General features: G+C 41.0%; 1 protein-coding gene across 26 annotated transcripts in view; it reads left to right on the forward strand.

The window, feature by feature from the left end:
- Positions 1-23,888, forward strand: part of MAGI1 (membrane associated guanylate kinase, WW and PDZ domain containing 1) — a 617,182-nt gene that overhangs the window by 98,648 nt on the left and 494,646 nt on the right. The window contains exon 1 of one of the 26 annotated variants that reach the window (XM_049715797.1): positions 22,144-22,273. The exons of the other annotated variants lie outside the window; for them this stretch is intronic. Coding sequence (XP_049571754.1) covers positions 22,159-22,273 — 115 coding nt within the window. The 5' untranslated portion in view covers positions 22,144-22,158. Of the gene's footprint in view, positions 1-22,143; positions 22,274-23,888 lie in introns of those variants that run through there. 26 annotated transcript variants of the gene reach the window in all.

The following is a 23,888-nucleotide window of genomic DNA, read 5'->3' on the forward strand; positions in this document are numbered from 1 at the left end:
TTCTCATCCTGAATTATTCCCCTGTGTTGGTTTGCTCTGAGGACCCCTGGTTTGTGGTTTACGGTACCTTGTTTGTGAGGATTTGTTTTCATTTCTCACTTTTATAGCTTTTGCAGCATGAAAGGGTCTCAGTTAAAGAGGTAAAATTGTCCAGTATCTTATGCGGATTGCATTGAATTCTGGCTATAAATCTTTTGATTCCATTCTTGTGTGAAGGTGGGGTTTTTGTCAGTTGGGGAGAGGATACTGTATGAAATGAATTTTGAGTCAGGATGAGGAGAAAGGATGAAAGAAATATAGTATAGGTAGGTTTTCGGGACAGATGCTCTGCAAACATGTTCATTGTCATAGGCTTTTTTCATTGAATGCCCCGCCCACTCGTTATCATTGCCTCTCTGAAAACTCCTGCTAATTGCATCATTGTCAAGGTCCTTTTGAAGAACAGAAGTGATTTCATTGTTTTGCAGGGAGGCTGGAATGAGAACACTGCAAGGTGTAGTTTTCCTTATGTAACAACTCTTATTGTTATTTTCTTATTTGAAAGGTAGGTTTTAAAAGGTGAAACTGCACCTTTTATATTTAAAAGAAGGCATTGGTTCCCTAGAGATCAGAACCAAGGAAGTTAGACCTAATGTAATTTGACAGGTATTACAGAATTTTAGAATCTTGAGGGAGAAGGAAACAATTGAATTCTGCTACAATACGCTGCGCGCTTGCGCCTGTGTTGGGAGATGCAGATATGTGGACAGTGGAGATTCCTAGGCTCACTGAGTCGGTGTGAAAACAATGCACTGACTGCATCTCATGTACTCCTGACAAATGATGTCCAGTTTCTGTTTAAACATGCTCCTGGGGCCAGTCTGGAGAACTCTCATTTGTAAGTTTGTCCTTCTGTTGCTCTTGCCCCGAATTCTGTTCTCAAGTGTAATCAGTGTTGTGCTGGTTAATGGTTATCAACCTGCTCTGGGCAGGGAGCACTGATTTGTAGTGTTTGCCAGTTTCCATTATGTAAATATTCCTACCTTGGCCAATGTTAAGTGACTAATGTAAAGACACTGAACACAGGGTTGGGAAGAGTTGCATGCAGTTGGCTTTTTGGTGTTAATACAGGTGGCTCCTGCCACCACTGAACTCCACACACAGTAAATTATCATGACTGATAATGTAATAACCATAAATGAGGATGGATAATGGTTCATTGGGAGCAAGAGTTTTAAAAGCTCTTTATACACATTATCTTATTTGAGCTCCGTGATAACTGGGAAATAACTGCTATTAGTCTCCCCATTTTAGTACAGTATCTATTCCCGAATGCTTGGGTTCTCAATCTCTTTATAGTTATCTCTGTGAAACTTGAGGTTATCCAAATATTTAGAGTGTAGTTGCTTGTAAGTGGCAGATGTCAGATTCAAACCTGTGTCTTTCAGATTCCAGAATCTGCACTTACAGTCACTATAAAATGTAAAATTAAAAAATATTTAAAATTAAAAGCTGATTGCATTTTATGTAAGCTTTCGCCTTTCTGGTGGAAGCATCCACAGTTTGAATCAAATAGTTCATGCATTAATTTAGTTTACTGAGCATCTGTATGCGTCAGGCGTTGTTCTATGCATTCCTCGTGCATCCGTGAACGAAACAGTAAATATCCTCGTCCTCAGAGAGGGAGATAGACAACAGACTCATGTAAAAGCAAGGAATGTTGCATGTTAGGAGGTGAAAATGCTGTGAAACAAAATAGAACAGAGTAAGGGGGATTATGTATACTGGAGGGACTTGGGTTGCTATTTTAAATAGGGCGATAATATTCCTCATGTGGCTTAATTTTCAGACCTTTCTTTCACCATCGCTGATTGCCTTTTCTGAAAAGGACCTGCTGTGTTAAGTAGTTGTGTGCCCTGAGCACCAGGTGTGGTCCGCCAGGTTCTTGGTGCAGTCTGGGCTCCCCTCCTTCCCTTGATTTGGTCCCTAACAGGTTAGGAATGCAGCCTAAGAGGCCCTTCTCTCTCCACATCCCATTCTTGGCTGTTGTTGATACTGTGGTCAGTCAAACCACAGGTCCTTTGCCTTGGGAATGCCCTCCAGCCAAGCCAGGTTTCCCTCATAAGATCATTTTACCAATGAATGATTGAACCTAGAGGCAAAACTTTACATTTATCGCTGTGGTTTCTCATTATGTAAAATACCTACAGGGGTAACTTGATTTATTGGCAGATAAATCTGCATTTGTGACATCTCTAGGTCTTAATGCTCCTTGAAGCAGTGTTTTCCAAAATGTGGAATCACCCATGAAACGTGAAGGGATTGGCATTGAATGACACCATATCTTCAAGTGAGAGGGTCGCTCCCCCTTGAAGTTCACTGTCAGTGGGTGTGATTCAGTTGAGGAGACAGTGTCATTTTGGTGCCAATGAGTCTTTAATGTCTTGTAGCAGTTGCTGATGTACCTTTTCACAAAAGAAAAAGGGGTGGGGGGAGAGAGAGAGATGAACTTCAGTCTTCAAAGTTTCAGCAGATGACAGTTTTTAGCTAGAAATTAACATTCCTTTAGTTATATTCTATTTATCTTTAGGGCTGTCTTTTACTTAGAGTAGATGATACTGATTTTCCTTTCACAATAATGAAATAAAATATCCTTTTAAATTAAAACTATTCATGTTAAAAATGTGTTTATTTAAAGAAATATGAAATAAATAACAGGCGGTTTTCAAGCATGACACATTATGAAGCTAAGTCTTCAAGGTCTGAAGTTTTGTTAATGTTTGTCTAAATAATGCTGCAGGATCAGAAGTGGATACAAATCCTTTTAAGAGCCCAGGTTGTAAGATAAGTAACAACATTTTAGAACTTAAAAGTATCTCATCATCATGGTCGATGTGAATAGCCGTTAAGAGTGTGAACCGAAGGTCTCCTGATTTGAATCCCTCTTTTACTAGTCGTGTGGTCTTGGGTAAGGTTCTTATTTTTTTTTTTTTTTTAACAATTAATTTGGGGCCTCTATTCCATGGTAAATATTGATATCTAGTAAAGATACTAGGATATAGCAAGGGGTTTTATTTTATTTATTTATTTTTGGCTACGTTGGGTCTATTGTTACTGCACGCAGGCTTTCTTTAGTTGCGGCGTGCAGGGGCTACTCTTCGTTGCGGTGCCCGGGCTCCTCATTGCGGTGGCTTCTCTTGTTGCGGAGCACGGGCTCTAGGCGCACGGGCTTCAGTAGTTGTGGCTCGTGGGCTCTAGAGCACAAGCTCAGTAGTTGTGGCACACGGGCTTAGTTGCTCCATGCCATGTGGGATCTTCCCGGACCAGGGCTCGAACCCGTGTCCCCTGCATTGGCAGGCAGATTCTTAACCATTGTGCCACCAGGGAAGCCCCTTGGGTAAGTTTCTTAATGCTTGGTGCCTCCTCAGTTTGCTCACCTGAAAAATGGGGTCAAAAGTCTTCACATCAAAGGGCAGTTGTGAGGATTAAATGAGTTACACATTTAGGATAGTTATGGCTATATGAGTGCGAGCTATTATTATTTTTTCCTTTTTTCCTTTTTTTTTTTTTTTTTGCGGTACGCGGGCGTCTCACTGTTGTGGCCTCTCCCGTTGCGTAGCACAGGCTCAGCGGCCATGGCTCACAGGCCCAGCCACTCTGCGGCATGTGGGATCTTCCCGGACCAGGGCATGAACCCGTGTCCCCTGCATCGGCAGGCAGACTCTCAAGAACTGCGCCACCAGGGAAGCCCTATTTTTTACTTATTTTTTTAAGAGGGTGAGGTTCTTCAGTTTTTGGTGGCGAGGAGTTTCTTCATTTTTATCAGTCTAACGAACATGTTCTAGTTCTTAAAAGAGTGTTACTTAGTGTTCTAGGTAAATAGAAAAAAGAATAAGCCATATTGTGTTAATATTATGAACAAAAGTTCCTATTGTTTTCCTCCCAGCTCCAATTCCGTTTTCACTGGCCCTGGGTTGTTTATAATTGTCCTCAGTGAGTCAAGGTGGGCTTTTTTACACTAAGTCTGGGCAAGGTGCCCTTTATTGTCATTTCATGTGACCTTTCAGCCAATTTCTTATGTATAAATAACACATTAAAAACACCACCTGGATTAAGGCCTTTTATTACTTTGGAATTAAATTCTAAAGGAAATATCAAGGACGATTCAATAGATGAGGAACTGGAAATTCAAAGGTGGACTAAATATGGGTCTGCTTTTTCTGCTTATGCCCTCTCGTGACTTATAAGTAAAATCTCCTTCTGGATTCCTGAATGAGCAGTGGGAAGTAAACATGGCAGAGACACAAAACTGGAAGCTGCGTGCCCCACGGTGAGCTGTGTAGGACTTGAGCTCCCCTAGTGATAGAAAGTGGGGAGAGAAAAGGATCTGGTGGCCAGACAAGTTTGGGAAAAACTGGAACACATAAAGCTCAATGGATTTATCTCTTTGCACTTCCATTCAGAGGGCTTTGTGTATGGAAATCCATCATGATGCTTTAAAAATGAAAATAACAGTAAGAGTTAACTTTTATTTAGCACTTACTATGTGCCAGACGTGGTTCTGAGCACGTTACGTGTAAAACGTCACAATGCCTCTAGGAGGTAATAAGCATGTCTATTTATTCTCATTTAGTATGTGAGGAAACTGAAGCTTGGAGTGTAGGATGTGGGATATCTTAAACGTTTTCTGACCAGAGGCAGGTTTTGTGATGCACCTTGTGTGATGAGAGCCGTGGGAAGTCTGGTCTCATGCTCTAAGCACACTGACTCACATGTAGATGATTTTGGAAGTAGGATGGCCTCTCTCTGACCTCATGTTACTAGGCCTCCTGCTTTCTGCCCAGGAAATGATGGCTTCTCTTAGAATAGCCACATTATATAGATTTGTTTCCCAATGATATTCTTGCTTGATTTGAGGCTAGAAATTCTGAAAGTGTGAGACTCAAAAATCTTAAAGTGACAGGTTTAATTTTCCAACTTTACAATCTCCTGGTTGGGGAGAACAGATCCCATTTCTGCAGACCAAACTTTCTTAATTTCAGCATTTTAGTAGCTTCTCTTGAAGGTGACAACTTGCTATGGGGAAATGGAAGACAGCTTTGAATAGGGCCTGTGGTCCTACCTTGAGTCAAATGAAAGGGCATCTGATTAATAAAGCGTTTAAATCCTCCTGAAGTTAAGAGAATGAAAAAAGCTATATTTTTCATCATGGTTTTAAATGCACATCAGTTGGTGAAGAGCCAAAATGGCATTTTGACAGATGGTCTTCGTTTCAACTATTTATATACCTTTCCTTGAATTATTTCAGTATTACACAAGTGACAAAATCATGTTGGCTAAATTACTGCCTCTGCTCCCCTAGACAGTTGAGTGTAGTATGTAAAAAACTCTTCCAATATTTCCCATTACGCTTAATGTAAAATCCAGATTTATTAATGCTGCCTGCAAGATCTTGCCCCTGTCCTCTACAGCTTCAGGGCTGACACCAGTTTTAATTGCTTCTTTGTGGTAATGAGAAAATAATGCTCTTCTGGTCAGGCTGTACATATGGACAGGGTTGCACTTTAGCTTACAAATGTTCCTCGGCCAGGTGCTCTTGGGCAGTACACAGCCTGCACAGCTGCACATGACTGGTCACCTCATCTCATATCCCCCATAGTATCTTTTATGTTTACTTGGTAATTGTCATCTCACTTAAACTAAGAACAAGCAAAATGCCAAGTACCCAGTAGGGTGTTTATGATGTTTATTGTTTATGTTTATTGAAAGCAGGCTTGACAGTTGCATTCATGAGTGGGCTCATGGATACATATGGAATGGATAGAACAAGCATAGGTCTTACATGGAAGGATTAGAAATCTTTTGCCTGGGGCATTCGAACGGGATCTTAGAATCAAACTTGCAGGCTGGTATAGAATAATCAAGTTTTATCCAGGTGCTTCTCAACCCTCAGGGAGGCTGTATTTTGCACATTTCTTCTGTTGTGAATCTCTTATATTTGACATAACCAGATGTTCTTGCTATCAAGAAAAAGTGTTAATGTTTTCTCATTATGTGCTGTGCTATCAGAGCTCATCGTAGATGTACATAGTTGCAAGCTGGGGCTTCCAATGACAGTTGGAAGGGACTGTTAATACACCAGTGGTTGATATTTGACACTGACCTGGTGGTCTTCTGACTGTTTCATATTGCTGTCTCTCCCTTTCCCAGATTTTCTTTGGGATGCAATGCTATTTTGAATCATTACATCCTCTTCCCAGATGTATTGGTTTCCTAGGGCTACCATAACAAAGTATCACAAACTGGGTGGCTTAAAACAACAGAAACTATTCTCTCACAGTTCTGGAAGCTAGAAGTCTGGGATCAAGGTGACTCCAGGGCTTTGCTTCCTCTGAAGGCTCTGGGCAAGAGTCGTTTCTTGTCTCTTCCTAGCCTCTGTTGGTTGCTGGCAGGCCTTGGCGTTCCTTCGTTTGTAGGTATATCATTCTGGTTTCTGCCTCCCTCTTCCCATGGCTGTCTTCCCCCTGTGTATCTGAGTGTCCACTCTGTTCTTACAAAGACACCAGTCATATTGGATTTGGGGCCTACCCTAATCCAATCTGACCTCATCTTAAATAATAATACCTGCACAGATTATATTTCTAAATAAGGTCACCTGAGGTCCTAGGTGGACATGAATTTGGGGGGCTTGTAGACACTAGTCAACCCACCATTCAGCTCTTTCCTTGGCTGCTAGTCTGTGAGTCTAAGTCTAGGCACTGCTGTTCTTTGTGTGACCTGGTGCGTGTCGCGTCATATTTTAGAAGCTCAGTTTCTGTAGAAGGGCACACTAGTAATAGTACTTGTATCTTAGGAAGTTTTCAGCATTAAATGAGATGATGCAGAGAAACAGTGTAATACATAGCCAGCACAGGGTAAAGCATTTACTACCCTCTTATTGTTATTCTCTTCTTTCATATCTAACCTGAACTTAAAGGTATTTTCTAAAAAAAAAAAAAAAATTTTTTTTTACTGTTTTTCGAAATCAATTCTGATTTTCTTCTGTGTTTCTCTAATTTTTATTAGTAGGTTGCATTCACTTATTAGTCTTTTAAATTGATTCTTCTAGGACTGATTGGGCAGAATGATTACTCCTGGGGGTGGCCAGGGATGTGTTACAAGAGAGGTAATGGTATCTGCATTGATTGGAGATTATTCCAATCTGGTGGTAAAGGTTTTAAGAAAGTTGTACATCAAGGCTCAAACACAGACTTTAATATTTAATTGTCTTTTCAAGTCAAATTTTTCTGATTGCACATTGGCTTTAGCATATATCATGTGTTAGGGTTCTTCCAACTTGGCAAAACCACATTAAATAATTTCTGCAGCGGGTTGAAATGGTAATAAAAGTCAAAATCATATGTTTGCATTTTTAGTGCAATTATAATTTGAACTGAACTTATTTTGGCAGTGGAGTAGATTATAAGTATAAAATTGCAGCCCAATTCCATTTTGTACTTAGCGAATGTAAATGTTGTAATATAAATTAAAACCCATGTATAATCACAAGGGATAATTCAATTTAACATTAATTTCCATTTTCTTCTGAAATGTCGAATTGAATAAATGTTGTTAAGTATCTTTTTGAGAAGGGGCAAAATGGACTAAATTTAATTATACTGTAATGTTTAAAAAATATATAAGTCCCAGGAGAGAATGAAGTTTATAAATACGGAGTGCCTTGAGCTGACTGAATCTAAGAGAAGAGAGATTAGGTTTTCACCTGACCCATGTATTATAGCTTAAAAAGAGATAGTGCAGGATTAGAAATTTATGTGGTGTTTATATGTGACTGTCAGAATTTGATGGAAGATCCAATATGTTTTGTTCCACACGGCTTAAAACTAAAAGGAAGGTAATTTTAGAACCACTTGTTCTTGAATATCACTGTGTCTTTAATGACTATCACAGAGGTATTATAGAAAATGAGGGCAGAGCCTGAGGTATTTAGTTGGAAGAAAATAATATGCAGAAAGGAGGTGGAAACCAACACTTTGAATGGGTGGACGGCTAATTTTTGTAAATGAACTTCAGTTTGTTTTCTGTGGACCTAAGAGATGTGAACAGGACTATGGCAGTAATTGGTGACTTGTGAAGCTTCCTGTAATGAGATGTGGCCACTTAGAAAAATGGGTTGCTCATTGGCATCTGAGCTCTCCAAGCCCAGCCTGGGTCATTCCAAGCAGAAGTTGTGAATGGACGCAAATATTAGATGAGAAGTTGGACTAGGTGACCACTAAGATCCCTGTCATTCCTGAGTTTCCAGGAATTTTAAGCAGATGACCATTGGATACAATCGAAAAATTTAAAGGGGGCAATATAATTGAAGATCTAGAATATTTTGCTAAAAAAATAGAGTTTTGATACACAAATGAGTAGCTGGATACTAGGGAGGAGGCTAAGAGTATGTATGAGGAAAATTATTGCAGTAGTATTTAGTGGTCATTGTCAGCAAAGCCTCAAATGGGGGAAATTGTGTTGTTTTTTTTTAACTTGGCAGTATGAGAGAGGTGTGACGGATGGAGAGAGAGAGAGAGAGAGAGAGAGAGAGAGAGAGAGAGAGAGAGAGAATGAATATGAATGAGAATCTATCCAAGTTCCCCTCTGTATTCCTTCTCTTGTTTGTATAAGTGTTTTGGGGGTTAAAAAATGGAAAATTTGTAAAAAAAATAGTGAGTTCTTATGTTGTACACCTGAAACTAATATAATGTTATATATCAGTTTTACCTCAATTAAAAAAAAAAGAACTGGAAAGTTATGTTGTTATTACATATATAGTTTCAGAATGAGAAGTCAGCATTTTATCTCCTGGGTGGGAAAGAAAATCTCTAAAATCAATGATATTAATTCATTCTTCTCCAGAAGAGACTGATGAAATTCTGTTGAGCAAGCGTCATGAAAACTGATCGTCTTCTCAAATCAATGTATACCATATTACCTGATTCCATGTTCATTGAATCCCCAGTCGACCTGCTATTGCTGTCGGCCAGAATAATATGGGATTCAAATTTTATGCCCTTTCAGCTAGTGTTCATTTTGTGTTGGTTGATTTATTTATTTTTATTTTTTAGAAAATGAGGATTATTATCCTTCAGAAGAACAGATCTCTCTGGGTTATTATTTAACTCTTTAGTACTTTTAATAAGCATTCTCCTTATGTGGCATCTGTTTATTGGGGGGACAATTTGAAGAGGAGAAAACCATTTGAAATATTCTGATTTTAAGCAAGCATTAATTTTCAATTCACATGTCTAGCCACCAAGCAGTAGGATGAAAGTAATTTATTGAAAGCAATTCACCTCAGTTGAAGAATGTTGTGGAGCTAGATATTTGTACAGATTCTCAAAAGAGTATACTGTGCAGGTGAATGTTTCCTACTCCAGATTTTTAATCAAGATAAGCAAAAGTAAAGAGTGCATAGGGGAAGGCTTCCCTGGTGGCACAGTGGTTAAGAATCTGCCTGCCAATGCAGGGGACACAGGTTCAAGCCCTGGTCCGGGAAGATCCCACATGGCGCGGAGCAACTAAACCCGTGCGCCGCAACTACTGAGCCTGCACTTTAGAGCCCGTAAGCCACAACTACTGAGCCCGTGTGCCACAACTACTGAGCCCGTGTGCCACAACTACTGAGACTGCGCTCTAGAGCCTGCGAGCCACAACTACTGAGCCCGCGCGCCTAGAGCCTGTGCCCCACAACAAGAGAAGCCACCGCAACAACAGGCCTGCGCGCCGCAACGAAGAGTAGCCCCCGCACGCCGCAACTAAAAAGAAAGCCTGTGTGTAGCAACGAAGACCCAATGCAGCCAAAAATAAATAAATAAATAAATAAATAAAAAAAGTCAAAGGTAAATTTTTGGTGACCATTAATATACTCACCTTTATCAAAAGATAAGGGTATACAATGAAGAGTAATTGCTCCCTCGGTCAGCTGGGTTCCCCTCATCTCCACCAGTGGGCTTTCCTTGAGGTAATGACAAGGTGTATATATGTGTATGTGTGTGAGTTATATATATATGACATAAATGGTAACTTTATACTTAATTTTGCATCTAGCTTTTTTTACACTGACAGTGCTCTTTGATTTAAAATAAATTAAAGCTTGATTTACTAAGCTCTGAGCCTCTTGCTTCAAGGTTACTTAATTATTTTTAGAATTAAGGAAACACAAATGAACTGGGATGTCTATAGGGAGGAAAGCCAGGAAGCAGAAAATACCATTACTTACCTGGTAGTCATCATTGTACCAAGGCTAAGAGAAGGCAGTTTTCAGGAAGGCATATGGAATATGGCTCTTGATGGAGCTACGTGCCACTTGAAGGATACACGTGGATAACCCGCAGGGATGATTCACTACCAGTGCAGCTGTAAACTTCTTTTAATTAGGTAGGAAGCACCTGGGTGTTATTACTTAATCATTTTTCCTCTTCCCAGTCCAGTTACTTCAGGGATTAAAAAAAGAAAAAAACCAACAAGTTGGAATTTAAATTTTTTGTAGGGGAGAGTGTTCAGAACACACAGTGTTCAGTGTCTAAAAAAGGGCAAGTTTACAGGTCATCTGCTGGAAGACGAGGTGAGAATAGTAACATTAATGGGCGTGAATTTTGGAGGACAAATGACTGTGCACATTGCAAGGTGTTTGGCAGGGAGCTGTGTATTAGCATCCTGTGTGTGTTTGGATTTGCACTTGTGATTTGTGTTTAAAAATATTTAACAGAGGGCTTCCCTGGTGGCACAGTGGTTGAGAGTACGCCTGCTGATGCAGGGGACACGGGTTCGTGCCCCGGTCCGGGAAGATCCCACATGCCGCGGAGCGGCTGGGCTCGTGAGCCATGGCCGCTGAGCCTGCGCGTATGCAGCCTGTGCTCCGCAACGGGAGAGGCCACAGCAGTGAGAGGCCCGCGTACCGCAAAAACAAACAAACAAACAAAAAACCAGAATTAATGCTAAATGTGTACAAGCTGTTGTCCAAATTCTAATGGCAGTAGTATTTTTTAATCTCCTCTGGACCGTGGGCATTTCCCTGAGGTGGCACTGGCATCTTTCCATGACTTCTGGAAAGTGACCGAGATCGGTCACGCGATTAGTAGCTTCTTCCAAGGGGCTGATCAGCATCATTTACCTAACAGTTTGCCTGTGAAATTTACTCTATTCCCCCATGAATTGTTCCAAACATCACTTGTAGTAGTAACAGAAACATACTTGGTAATAAAAATTATTAACTATCATTAAATTGGGTGTGTTGACCTGAAATGAATATATTGCCAGATACTTCTCCAGCAAAGATGGGTTTATTTGGGATCAGCAGAGAATTGCTGTTTGGGAGTCTGCAACGTTGGCAAGCTTTCTGCAAGTTCCCTCTGCAGCAAGGGAAGGAGACCACTTTAATAGAGGGGAAAGGAAGTTGGGGGAGGGCTAAGGTAAACAAAAGAGTCCATGGCTTTTCATTGGCTGAGTCCCTGCCTGGAAAGAAGAGTATTTCTTCCTCCCATTGGGCTCTGCTACTGCAACAGGGCATTGACTCAACTCTATTTAATTGAAGTTTCTCTTTATTAATTTTCTTACAAATGCCTGCTGTCTGCTAAGAGTGTTACAAATGTATTCTTGTGTAACCTACACTACTACCCAGAGGGGCTGGTATTGTCATCTTTATTTTATAGATGGGGAGACTGAGGCTCAGAGAGGTGACATATCTTGCCCGAGGTCACTCAGCAGGTGATTGTAAGGCATTCACCTCAGTTGTGCAGTGTTGAAAACCTATTATATTTGTCTATACACCTTGCAAAAATTCGTCCACCATAAGCAAATTTATTTGACACATCTGGGTTGACACTCTGTTCTCAACTTGGCAATTTGCGAATTTCATATGTTCATCAGGCATTTGTAGAAGAGGAGCTTAAAACCCTCTTAAGGACAGTGGGTCTCCCAGAGGTTTCAAGCCAGCAGCCTGTGGGCTGAATGTGGACTGCACCTGTTATGTTTTGTTTTGGAAGGAGAGGGGGAAGGAAAGCCAGCGCTGTGTTTTAATTGAATTGAACATGAAAGCCTTGAGGCTTATATGTGCTCCCAAGTTCCCCCTTAGTCCCCTAACTCCCTATTTCCTTAGGCCCTGCCTGCATCACTCGTTAAGGTTATCTGTACGGCTCCTGATGGCATCCGAGTTTGTGATTGCAGAAACCATTAAACCAGGAAGTATGCCGGTTAGGATGCGTGCATTTGTGGGTTCAGATTAATTAACAAATCCATTTTTGCTCTGAAATAAACATTGCTAGTATTGACATTACTCTCTATAAGACAATGGATAGACTTTATTACCAATTCACTGTTAACATTTTTCACAGAAGGCCCTTAGATGGTAGAATTTCCCACCTCATTTATGTCTGCTGACCTGTGTGGATAGAGTCATATGGTGCATCTTCTGAAGGCTGATGTTTGGTTGATTAGAATAATATGCCCCGAGGTGAAGTTTTTCATAAATCTAAATCTCTTGAAGAAAAAAATGAAAGCAAGTTGGTTGTTCAGAAGCATTAAGAGAGAAAGGAGAGTCTGTGGTTCTTTTTCCTTGTTTTTCCTCCTCCCTCCCTTTCTTCCTGTGTTCCTTCCTTCCTAATTGACTCTCCAGTTTTAGTTTTATTTATTTTTTAACATCTTTATTGGAGTATAATTGCTTTACAGTGGTATGTTAGTTTCTGCTTTATAGCAAAGTGAATCTCCAGTTTTAGACGAATTGCATTCTGGCCCTATATGAGTGTCTTCTAAATTATCAGTAATGTTCAGGAACTTCACACTCCTCGAATAGGATGAAGGAAACCTGGGATACTGGGCCAGTGGCAGAACTTGCCTCCCCCATGCTGCTATTTATGTACATTGCTGTGTGTTTTGAAAAAAGGTCTGTTCCATGTATTTCCATCTTTATTTTCTGCCGCATTTCCAGTGTGTTTCCCATGAAATTCTTCCCCGTGTTTTCCATGAATTCATTCCCTGTAGGATGCCCCGTACAAATAAGTTTGGGAAATGCTTTTTTTTTTTTTTTTTTGCGGTACACGGGCCTCTCACTGTTGGGGCCTCTCTTGTTGCGGAGCACAGGCTGCGTACGCGCAGGCTCAGCGGCCATGGCTCACGGGCCCAGCCGCTCCGCGGCCTGTGGGATCTTCCCGGACCGGGGCACGAGCCTGTGTCCCCTGCATCGGCAGGCGGACTCTCAACCACTGCGCCACCAGGGAAGCCCGGGAAATGCTTTTTATATCAACACCTACTCAGGGATTTGAAATGCATACCATGTCAGAGGCTCTGAGCAGTACCATATTCAAGGAACATACTTTGTTTTGCCAGAGAACGCCCTCTGGAGCCCATCCTTTCTGTACATCAGCTCCCTGTCCTCCAAAACTACTACATGTACCTGTTAGCTTTCTGCAGAACATACTTTGAGATTGCCTTTTAGTAGAAGTTGCCTAAAAGCATGGAGCCATGTTTTTTTTGCAGGGTGGGGGGAGGGAGCATAATCCTGATTCCATTTCAGTGGATTTATTTTGTGAAATGCAAGTTTGTCAAATATTAATAATTATTAATGAAGAATTGAACTTCATAGCTTTGGAGTATTTAAAATGATTATGCTAAATAAAAGCTATGTCTTTCTTCATGATGTCTGGTCGGTGGATTGCTTGATGACATGGGGACTGGGTTTCTTTATATTTTGGTGACTCGCAACTAATCTGATCCTGCAGTTTATAATACACTGGACAAACTTGTCTAAATGTCAACTCATTTGGACCTGCATGGCCTCTTCTGGGCATATTTGTTAATATCTTGTCATGGTGGTAAATCTTTCCCACGTAAAATGCTTTCCTTTGATTCTTATAATAATCCTGTGAGATAACTACCAGAAATATATTTCCCAATTTTATTAAGGAAACTGGTTCTAGGAGATTAAGTCACTTGTTTAGGATCTTACGGTGAGTTATTTCAGTGAATTAGCCTTTTTAGCTGCATGTCTGCATTCCCCAAACTCACTCTACTTTGTGTATGATTTGAAAAAATACCTTTATGTTACCTAATTTTTTTAAAGCCTAAAGTCAGAATTTCTCACTTTTTGCCACTTGTTTATTGGACAAAACAGGGAGCCCAAGTAAAACCAGATGTGAGCTGTTTTTAACCATGCCCCAATGGTAGTGATCCATATGTGAATTACGCACTTGTAGCTAATTTGTAATCCCCTGCTGGGCTCTTCCCAGCTTCTCTATCTGCTCTTCAGTCTTTGTGCCCCTGCTTTGGCTTTGTCAGAGCAGCATACAAACCAACCCTAAAGTCTGAGGACATGGTATATGTGATTTAGGATGCAGACATCTTTCTTTAGAGAACAGGATTTTTTTATGTTTAGCCGAAATAATGGATTGTTCCATTTAACTCTAAATAGTTTTCAAGACAGGGCTTGTGGACATTCAGATTGGCAGAGTTTTTAAAACCAGACCTAAGAGAAGATACGGGTTTGGTCATCTGTAGCCAGTTAACAAAATAAAAATTCCCAAGATACAACTATTTTCATACCCATCGCCTCCTCCCCCTCATCAAATTTTATCATCAGTGGTTGGGAATTTAGGTTTTTGAGGGTACACGTGGGTTTAAATCCTGGTATATTCATTCCGTAGCTGTGTAGGTCTGTTCTTAGGCAAGGTAATCTCTTTTCAGCCTTAGTGTACTCATCTGTTAAATGGGATAACACTGCCTATCTTGTGTGGATTAAATGCAATAATGAATGGTGGGAGTAAGTACTTAGTAATGGTAGATAAAAAACTATCACCTTCTAGGTGGAAATTCAATGCTGGAAAATCACAGGTCAGTGGGCTACAAAATTTTGCTTTTTAATTTTATTTGGAAAAAGAGTAAATAAAAAATAAGAGTACAAGATAGGACTCATAAAAGCTATGAGGAGGGAGGGTCATGGTGTTGGGGTGGTAGCATTGGAAATTATCAGAGACTGGGTTTTGGTACCAAGGTACAAGAATGATTTTGGCAAGCATGTGAGTTGGTATATTTTGGTTGCAAGCAGCAGAAAATCTGCCCTGAATCCACTTTCAGCAGAAAATACATTTATTAAAAACAAATAATAGAGATATGGAGTAGCCTATGGAGTCTGAGTGGCACCTGAAAAGTAAAGGTTAGGAACTGGGCACCCCCAGGGCTGCTAGATGAAGGAGGTGATGCACCGTCTCTGTCAAGCGCCTCCTCAAGGATGAATCATCTCTGACCATTTTCAGTCGTTTTCTGCTGGAGAGTCAGATGGTCTGGCTTGAGTAAAATGTCCACATAGAACACCTTGACTGGTGGTTCCACTCAACCAGAGTCAGTGAAGAAAGGATCTTGTCCTTCAACAAAATTGGATTGCTCCCACCAGGAGCAGGGAAAAGTGGATGCTGGGTAGCAAAATCTACCATGTATGAAGGAGACCTGAAGGTAGAAATCCATCCATGATGTTGGATAGACGATGAGCAGAGATTTGACAAGACAAAAACCTTTACATCAGGAGGATGTTGGGAAGGAAAGTTGGAGAGCAAGTTTGGGATTACGTCCTGAGGGTATTGGGAAGCCTTGGTACGATTTTGGTGGAGGTTGAGGGTCACATCTTGTTTTTACAGCAAGATATTATAAATAAATAGTTCTTTAAAAAGGAACACTGACTCTTTCCTTAGATTAGTTTATTATTTTTCCTGGCTACCTCAGACCTCCACGTCCCCCATCATATTAGTTTTTCCATGGTGCTGGCCCAGCAACCACTTTAACATATAAATGAGAAAGACACTCACAAATGGTGACATGCTTTTTTGGTGTTTTTCACAGGCTTATTTTCAAGGGTGTTTGATTTTCCTCTGGATTGTGCCTTTGACAGACTTGTATATTGTCAGCACAGTATTTATTGTCATTTTCTACATATTTGCTTTGAACTAACTGGTATAGTCAGCTCTCTGTATCCACGGATTCAACCAACCACAGATCAAAAATATTTGAAAAAAAATTCCAGCAAGTTCCTAAAAGCAAAACTTGAATTTGCAGCACATTGGCAACTATTTCATAGCATTTACAATATACTTACAACTACTTGCATAGCATTTACATTGTATTAGGTATTTTACGCCATCTCAAGATGATTTAAAATATATGAGAGGATGTGCACAGGTTATATCCAAGCAGTGCACAATTTTATATAAGAGACTTGAGCACCTGTGGATGATGATATCCACAGGAGGTCCTGGAACCAGTTCCCCCAGCAGATACAGAGGGGTCACTGTACATTCTTTTCATGGGGATAAAAAGTCTCCTCCCAAATTTGATATTCCCAGTTCTATCTAGCTCTTAATAAAGGTACTCCTTAAGTCTTTAAATTAATAGCCCAAACCACTCAAACTATTTATTGTTTTATATTCAGTTATTCAGTGTAATTTTTGCCAAACACAGACATATGGTTATGAACTAGCATTGTGTTGATATTATCTGCGTTTGCTTAAGTTTGGAATCCCCAAATCTCTGAAATAAAGCTGACAGCGGCTCTTTTGGGAAGAGGTAGACTGTAGAACATAATTTTGACACCAGCAGTTCATTGATGGTGTCATTGCAGGAAAAGGGATTTTATACATGTGAATACAGTTTGAGGGTCGCCTCATGGGGAGGGGAGGTATGTGAGCAGAAAGCATCCTCTAACAAGAATTCACATACTCTGCTTGGAAAGAGTCTCACTTTAACTTGATTCCCAGTTGTGTACAGGGTTGGCATTATAAAATTGGTTATTTTCTCAAAGCTGGGAGTCATCCTCTTATATTTTATATAAAACCATAAACTTACTATTTTTATGAAAATATTGATCTGCATCAGCATAACATACTAGGGCATGAGCAGACTTCTGAGTTTCAGCCCCACTGTGTTGCACGTGGAAATGAAGGGCCTGTGACTGGTCCTTATGGCTAATGACCCAGAGAATCCTCTAATGATAAGACACGCTGGAAAGTTGCCCTGAGGACAGACGTTGGAAAGAGTGATCCGAGTTTTGGGGAGCGGAAGATGGCCAGAGAATCCTGATACATACTTTATGTTGGACAGCTTAGTTATCAGTTTTTTCTTAGCTGATTTTTGCAACCTAACCTATTTCCTAGAGGGAGCAATACAGCTGATAATTTGTAGCCACAGTTAAAAAGTTATTTTAGAAACATTAGGGATTGTGGAGGACAGTATTGTCGGAGGGAAGTGTGTTAAACAGCAGGAAGAAGAGGTTGTTTTTTTGTTGTTGGGTAGAAATTTTCTGTATATACAGCCTTTGCGCGTCTCTCTACCCGTACAATAGTAGAGCTAGCAAAATAGTCAATATTTGGTGTCTTCTGTTATTTTGAATTGACTGACAAGAATTTTTTCTTCAGGGTATGTTTATTTATGAAATGTGGCATCTGGTTCATTCATTCTGTGTTAACTTTGATTCTTTCTCTCTTTTCTTTTAAATGGTACAGAGTTTACCTGTCCAGTGAATGAATAAGAATCTCTGATAGTCATAAACGTGAGGGAGAAAGTAAAATGGGAAGCTAATATCGGGTGATAGGGGGTGGCATGAGACAGTGTAATCCTAGTAGGCCTCTTGGAGGAGGTGATGCTTGACTTGGAATATTGAGCCCAGCCAGGCACATGGATATTAGGGAAAGAGTTCCCTGCAGAGAGAATGGCAAGTGTCAAGGGCCTGAGGCAGGAACAAGTCTGAAAAAGCCACTGGATGTTTGAGGAAGGAAGTTGGGGTGAAGAAGGAATAGTTTGAAACAGGCTCCAAGGACACTGACAGTGAAGTTACCCAGAAGGGTGAATCGTGACTGTAAATGAGGATTCAGGGCTGGGCAATGTGAAAAACCAGGGCTACTGAAGACTTCAACCTGAAAAATGTCAATGTTTAGTTGGCCACTTCCGGAGAGCAGAGTATTCCAGATTTTAAAACGATTTGTGCTTTTACTTTTAACATCGCCTCTTTGCTTTCATAATTGCTTATGTTTCAGTAGCCGAAACTTGACTGGCTGAGCCGTTACAAGATTTAGGAGGGGGCGTGGGAGTGAAAGCATTTTACCGGTGGTGACCTTCAAGAGATTTGGCACCAGAGACCTGAGTTTGAGTCTTATTTCTGTCACTGACAATCTATAGGACTTTGGACAAGTAACTTCATCTCACTAGACCTCAGTCTGTAAACAGATGGTGATATACACCCACTAGGGTTTTCTGCAGGATGAACAGGAATAACATATAAAGTGTTTATTGTTAATAATATATTTTACTGCATATTTAAACCAAACGGAAGTAAGCAGTTATATTCTTAGAAATTAAAAAAATCTAAGGGCTTTCTTAGGCAGTAGAGTGACTAAAGCTAATACTATATTTCTACTTGAGCTATTTCTTTTTAAAAATCCTTAAGCTTCACCAAGCTGAGCTTGTTCTGGTGTTTTTTGTTTTATGTAAACAAGCAAGATTTTTCTCACTGAATTTGTGGGTAGATGCTAGAGACAATAGGGGAATCTCAATTTTCTCACCATGGCTCAGATGCACGGCTCAGATGCAAAAGTAAGTACATTCTCAGTACATTCTCCTTTTTAAAACTTCCTGGGAAGACCATGGCCTTTGGTTTAGATCATATTTTAACTTTTCTTTGTCTTACCCTTGAGAGAAATGCATTGACTTTCGTGGATACTGAGGAAGGCAGGAATGGACCCGGAGCCTGGGGGACTGTCCCCTCCAGGAAAAGACAAGTACTCACCACATCCCTCTTTCCCTCCCCATAGCATAGCCCTTGTGCTACAATTAGCCAGTCGTCTTGCTGTCCATCATATGGGGCTGAAATCCCTCCTTGCTTCTTCTGTCTGCCTGTGTAATCCTAACCATCTTTAAGCCCCACCCCTAGTGCTTCTTTCTGCTCAAAGCCTTCACTTGCTCTTCTGAGCCTCCCTGGTCTCTCCCATCCTTTCATTAATTTTAGACCATGAGTCACCCATTCCTCATATAGTCCTGGTTCAAGCCATACATTCTCTTTATGGTTAGATGCTATCATTTCCAACATGTGCTTTCATGATAGCAGCGTATTTTCAGGGAGAAGAATGACACACCTCTCCATTATTAGGTAATGCAAAACACATGTTCCAATATAGGGACGTTAAAAAAAAAACCAAGCGAACAAATGCAAGGTTATTTTTAAAAAAGGAAATACTTTAATTGTATATAAACCACCCCAGAAATTCCACTTTTTCAGCATTCTAAAAGCACTCCAAGAATGTTTCCTTGTACCCAGAAGCAGCAGAAAAAAACCTGTCAGAGGACAAGTCTGTCCTGATCTTTGTGGTGTTGCTGTTTGGTTTAGATATGCAACTGTTTAGTGCTGTATAGTGTAAGGTGAATGGTGTGCAGTGCTCAACTAAGTTGTTAGACTGTATTTTGTTCCTTTTCTGTTCCGTCTGGATGGTGCTGCTCTGAACATGGGCTTTGTAGACTCATGTCAGGGTGCAGACTGTGTTTTAGTCACTGATGTATAAAGTTATAAATAGAGAAATTGAGAGTAAGCATTTAGAAATTTAATAATAATGGCACAGAGCAACTGTACATCACTTGAGTTTAGTAATAAAAAAACTTGAGGCTTTTATTTTGTACACATATTCTTTTTCTGGTAATTCACTTTTATTGGGTTTGGATACTTTTGGAAACAAGAGACAACTGGTCCTTCCCCGCAGAATGCTTGAGAAGCAGTTCTCTAAAGTGGTGGTTAAAACCCTGGCTGCAGAGTAGCCTCACGTGAGGGAGCTTTTAACGAAATCCCCACACCGGGGGCTGTACTGCATGTCACTTAAATCAAAATCTTGGCGATATAACCCAGGCATCAGTATTTTTTTTTTCCTTTTAAAATAATTTTTAAAGCTCCCTTTATTGTAATATGGGGTCACGGTTGAGCTCCCCTGTGTGGAGACCCTGACATTTTGCTGAGATGTTTGTGAAGACTTGTTGATCCTCATAAAAGGTGGAAAGTCTTCAAGGTGAGGCCTTTTCTTTGCCTGTTACCTGATTTAGCTTTGTCTCAAAATGCTGTACAGAGAGGAGCTAGATGGGCTTGGGGATCAGCATGTGGCCCTGCCCTTGGGGAGCTTCCAGTCTCGTAGGGGGAGGGAAACAGGCTGTAAAACAGGCTGTGAATCTGTAGGGGGACAGAATCTGCCACCCCAAAATGTGTCTCTTGGGCATGAGGGTAAATTTAGGCTGATTATTTTTAAGAAACAGAAGACTCAAGAAGTGTTTTTTGTTATTTCCCTTTAAGTGCCTAAAATTATTTAGATAAAGGGCCTCTTCCTGGGATAGAGATATCACCAGACCTGTCTACAAAGAATATGGGCTCTGTGGTGGGAGAAACTGGGCAGGGCCTAGAGCTTAGTCTTAGTCTTATGGCCTCCGGTGCCCTGCCAACATTTGCTTACCAAGCATTTGCTTTTCCATCTCCATGTGAATTGCCTCCACCCTTTTGAAGTCGCAAACCTGTACCCTCCACATCCTCTTTTGGTTGTAGCTGCAGATGGTATTTAAGGCAGTCATTTTTTGGCAAGTTTCTCCGTTTTCTGGGGTCTCTCCCATGTATACATGTTATTAAACTTTTGCTTGTTTTTCTCTTGTTAATCTGTCTCATGTCAATTTCATTCTTAAACCAGCCAGAAGAACCTAGAAGAGCAGAGAAAAATTTCTTCCTCTTTGATGGAATGAAATGGTAGGGGGTCAATATTAGGTAGAGTGGTCTAAGATCTGGAGAATGAGAAAGAGCTAGAAGTAGGAATAACAGAGAAATAACATTCTGGGCTGAGAGAGGGTGGGAACAAAGTCTCAGAAGTGGGTCGAACTTGGAGTGTTGGATGAGGTTGGGTCCAGGGAGAGTGGTGGGAACTAGATAGGGGGTGGCGGGAGCAGAGGCCAGCCCACTGGGCCCTGAAGCCCATGGTAAGGGGTTTAGATTTTGTTCTAAGGGCAGTGGCCAGCCTTGCGGGGGGGGGGGGGTGTTTAAAGCAGGCAGTGAGCTTCCTGTCACCCAGGTTGATAACTCAGAGGCTGAATAAGCCTTTGGAGATGTGGTAGGTGAGAAGGGCTTTGAGAGTGGGTGCCTTTATTGCCCCTTCTAATCCTGAGAATCTGATTTCAGGTCAAGCAGGGAAAGTAGAAAACAAATTGGGGTTGGTCAGTGTAGGTCACTCTGGCCCTCACCAGCTCTGTTCACCTCATAGTTTGTAGAACTATCAGCCATCCAGTTTCTGTACTGTCTGGAATTAGTTGGAAAGGTGAGAGCTGAGTCAAAAAGTTATTGCACAATCTAGATGACTTCCCCAAAGATGACGTATTCTCCTTTCTAATTTGCTAGGTTTATGTGGTTTCAAGGAATTTAAAATTATTTTCTGTGCTCGACTTCAGGCAAATCGAAAACTAGGCCATTAGTAAGAGGTACTTAGGAACTTTGATGAAAGCAAACCAATTGGCAAGGAATAAAAACAAAACCTTTCAGGAAGTATCTTCTTTCCTCTCTCTTCAGTAAACTAGTCTCTGGGGAAGGCGTGAGTGTGTGTAGATTCTTCTGGGTTTTATTACCCTGATAATGACATTTCACGAGTGCTTTCTGTGTGATTGGAATTTAATTCTCACCCCACCCTATGAGGTGTAGGCACTGCTATTATCCCTGTTTTGTAGATGAAGAAACTTTATCCCAGAGAGAAGTGACTTGTCCAAGGTCACACCCAATTAGGAACTGGCAGAGTCAGGGTATAAGCCCAGGTCCCATAGCCCAAGCTCTTATCTGTTGTTCCAGCACTACATTAAGACTTCAAACTCAGAACCCCTGGCTGAATGTGGACTAATTCCATGGCTCCTTTTTAACCATTGGCCCTGTGCCTTATTCCAGCCATTTGAGTGACACCTATGACCTCTTTTGCTCTCTTCCTTTGATCTTTAATTTCTGATTCTGTTCAAGGTCCTTAGGGCGGTTTTAGTTTCCTGAGGTTAATAGTAATGTTGGAAGGTCAGTGCTGATGGCCTGGTTTCTCTCTTAAGCTTGAGGTGAGGGGGGCATCCTTGTCCTAGCATCTCCCTGGTGAGGGAGCATGCTCAGTTTCCTGCATGCAGGTGCAAGCAGTAACTCCAGCAGCCCCGCCTCTTTCACAGAGTTGCCGGAAGAGCCCTGGCGGCCTGTCCCAAATTGGAATAAGGGGGAGGGAGCCACAGGCTGGTACAGGTAAGAGAGCCCGAGCTTGGTCTGTTGTTTTACAGCTAAAACTTATCCCCTCTACTTGTGACTCCAGCAGGGCCGTGGGTGCTTCCTGCAGCAATGAATGACTCCATGTGAGGGTTTATTTTTACACGTTCAAGGGGCTGGGGCTATCCCTGCCTCTCAAGTCAGTGTCGGTGGGTGGCCGTCTTCCTGCATTGCTGGAATTTCAGTGTGAAGGAGCCATCTTGGCCCTTTTTATTTTTATTCCACTTTTGGAAGCTGGGCTTCATGTAGAGGGCTGGCAATCTGTGTCTTCCCTTCTGGATGGAGAGGCAGTGTTCCTGGGACCAGTTCTTTGAGAAGACAAAGCTCAGAGATGCGGGAAGTCCTTTCTCCTTCCACGTTGCTTGTTTGCCTCCCTTCTGTTTGTGTAATGCTAACATCCCAACCTGTACGATTGTTCAGGAAGCAGAAGCAGATCCAGATATTTATTCCCTACTCTTGCCATATAAGAAGATATCATTAATTCATAGCAGAGAACGCTCACAAAGAGGTTTTACTTTTGTATTCTTTAATGTTTAGTATCATGAGGAAAAGTTAAGAGGTATGTTTGTCCATTGGGAGCGAACAGGCTTGGTAGTTCTTTTTGTATGGTGAAAGGAGTGTTTTAAAATAATAATGAATTTTTCAACATGGCAGGTATCTTCTGAAGCAGAATGAGCATGTACTAGTAAAAGTGATAATTATTGGAACTCTGCGGGATAGCAAGCATTTAGGGGAGTTTTTAGCCATTCTTGGATATAATCAATGTAAGTGTGTGGAGGTCGCTTAGGAAATGAGAACAGTAGAATTAGTCTCTACAAGATTTGCTGTTTTCCCAGAATATGGGGATTGGGCCAGAGCCCTGGTATAACTTGAACAGAAGTTATTTGTGACTGTACATAAGTGATTTTCACCGTTCTGAAGCTTAAGAGAAATATTTTTCAATAGAAAAAACCCCCTTGTCACAGCAGTTCTTTTGTTTCTACAGTGGTAGCAAGTGGCGAGTGAGAGAATGTTTTTAATTGAAATCACAGAACTTCATCTCAGCCAACTTTCAGCTGCTTCCCCTGTGCAGCATTTTGCCAGAGTTTCAAACAAGACTGTACAAGAAAGGAAAAGAATGTGGTATTCACAAATACTAGCACATTGTAAAAACAATGCTGATGTCTGTAGCCAGTGGAGTCGCTGTGTTCCCCACGCCCTTCCACAGGTTATGAACAGAACTGCAATTCATCCACTTTTTCTGAGCTCTCCGGGCTCTGTCCTTGCCCTGCATGGCGGATTCATCTGTTCAAGGGCCACGCTGGATCATTTGACCTTCCCTTTCTCATCCTTCTTATCTGTTGATTATTTTTGTTAGTCTTTCATGTATGGCTACTGAGTTGTGAGTAGTATAATACTCTTGAGCAAAAGCAAAAAGATGGTGTATATTTTTAGGGTATAAGGTGCCTGAGGGATGCTCAAGGTAAGGGATGTAGTCAAGCCTTCAAAACACCCCAAGACTTGGGGCTTTGAACCTTATTTGGTTTTCCTACAGGTATCTGTCTTTCCCCCTTTAATATGTTCTTGCTTCATTCTTCTGTTTTTTAAAAGTAGA

The sequence above is a fragment of the Orcinus orca genome, chromosome 10 (assembly GCF_937001465.1).
Source record: "Orcinus orca chromosome 10, mOrcOrc1.1, whole genome shotgun sequence".
NCBI classification, from domain to species: domain Eukaryota; kingdom Metazoa; phylum Chordata; class Mammalia; order Artiodactyla; family Delphinidae; genus Orcinus; species Orcinus orca.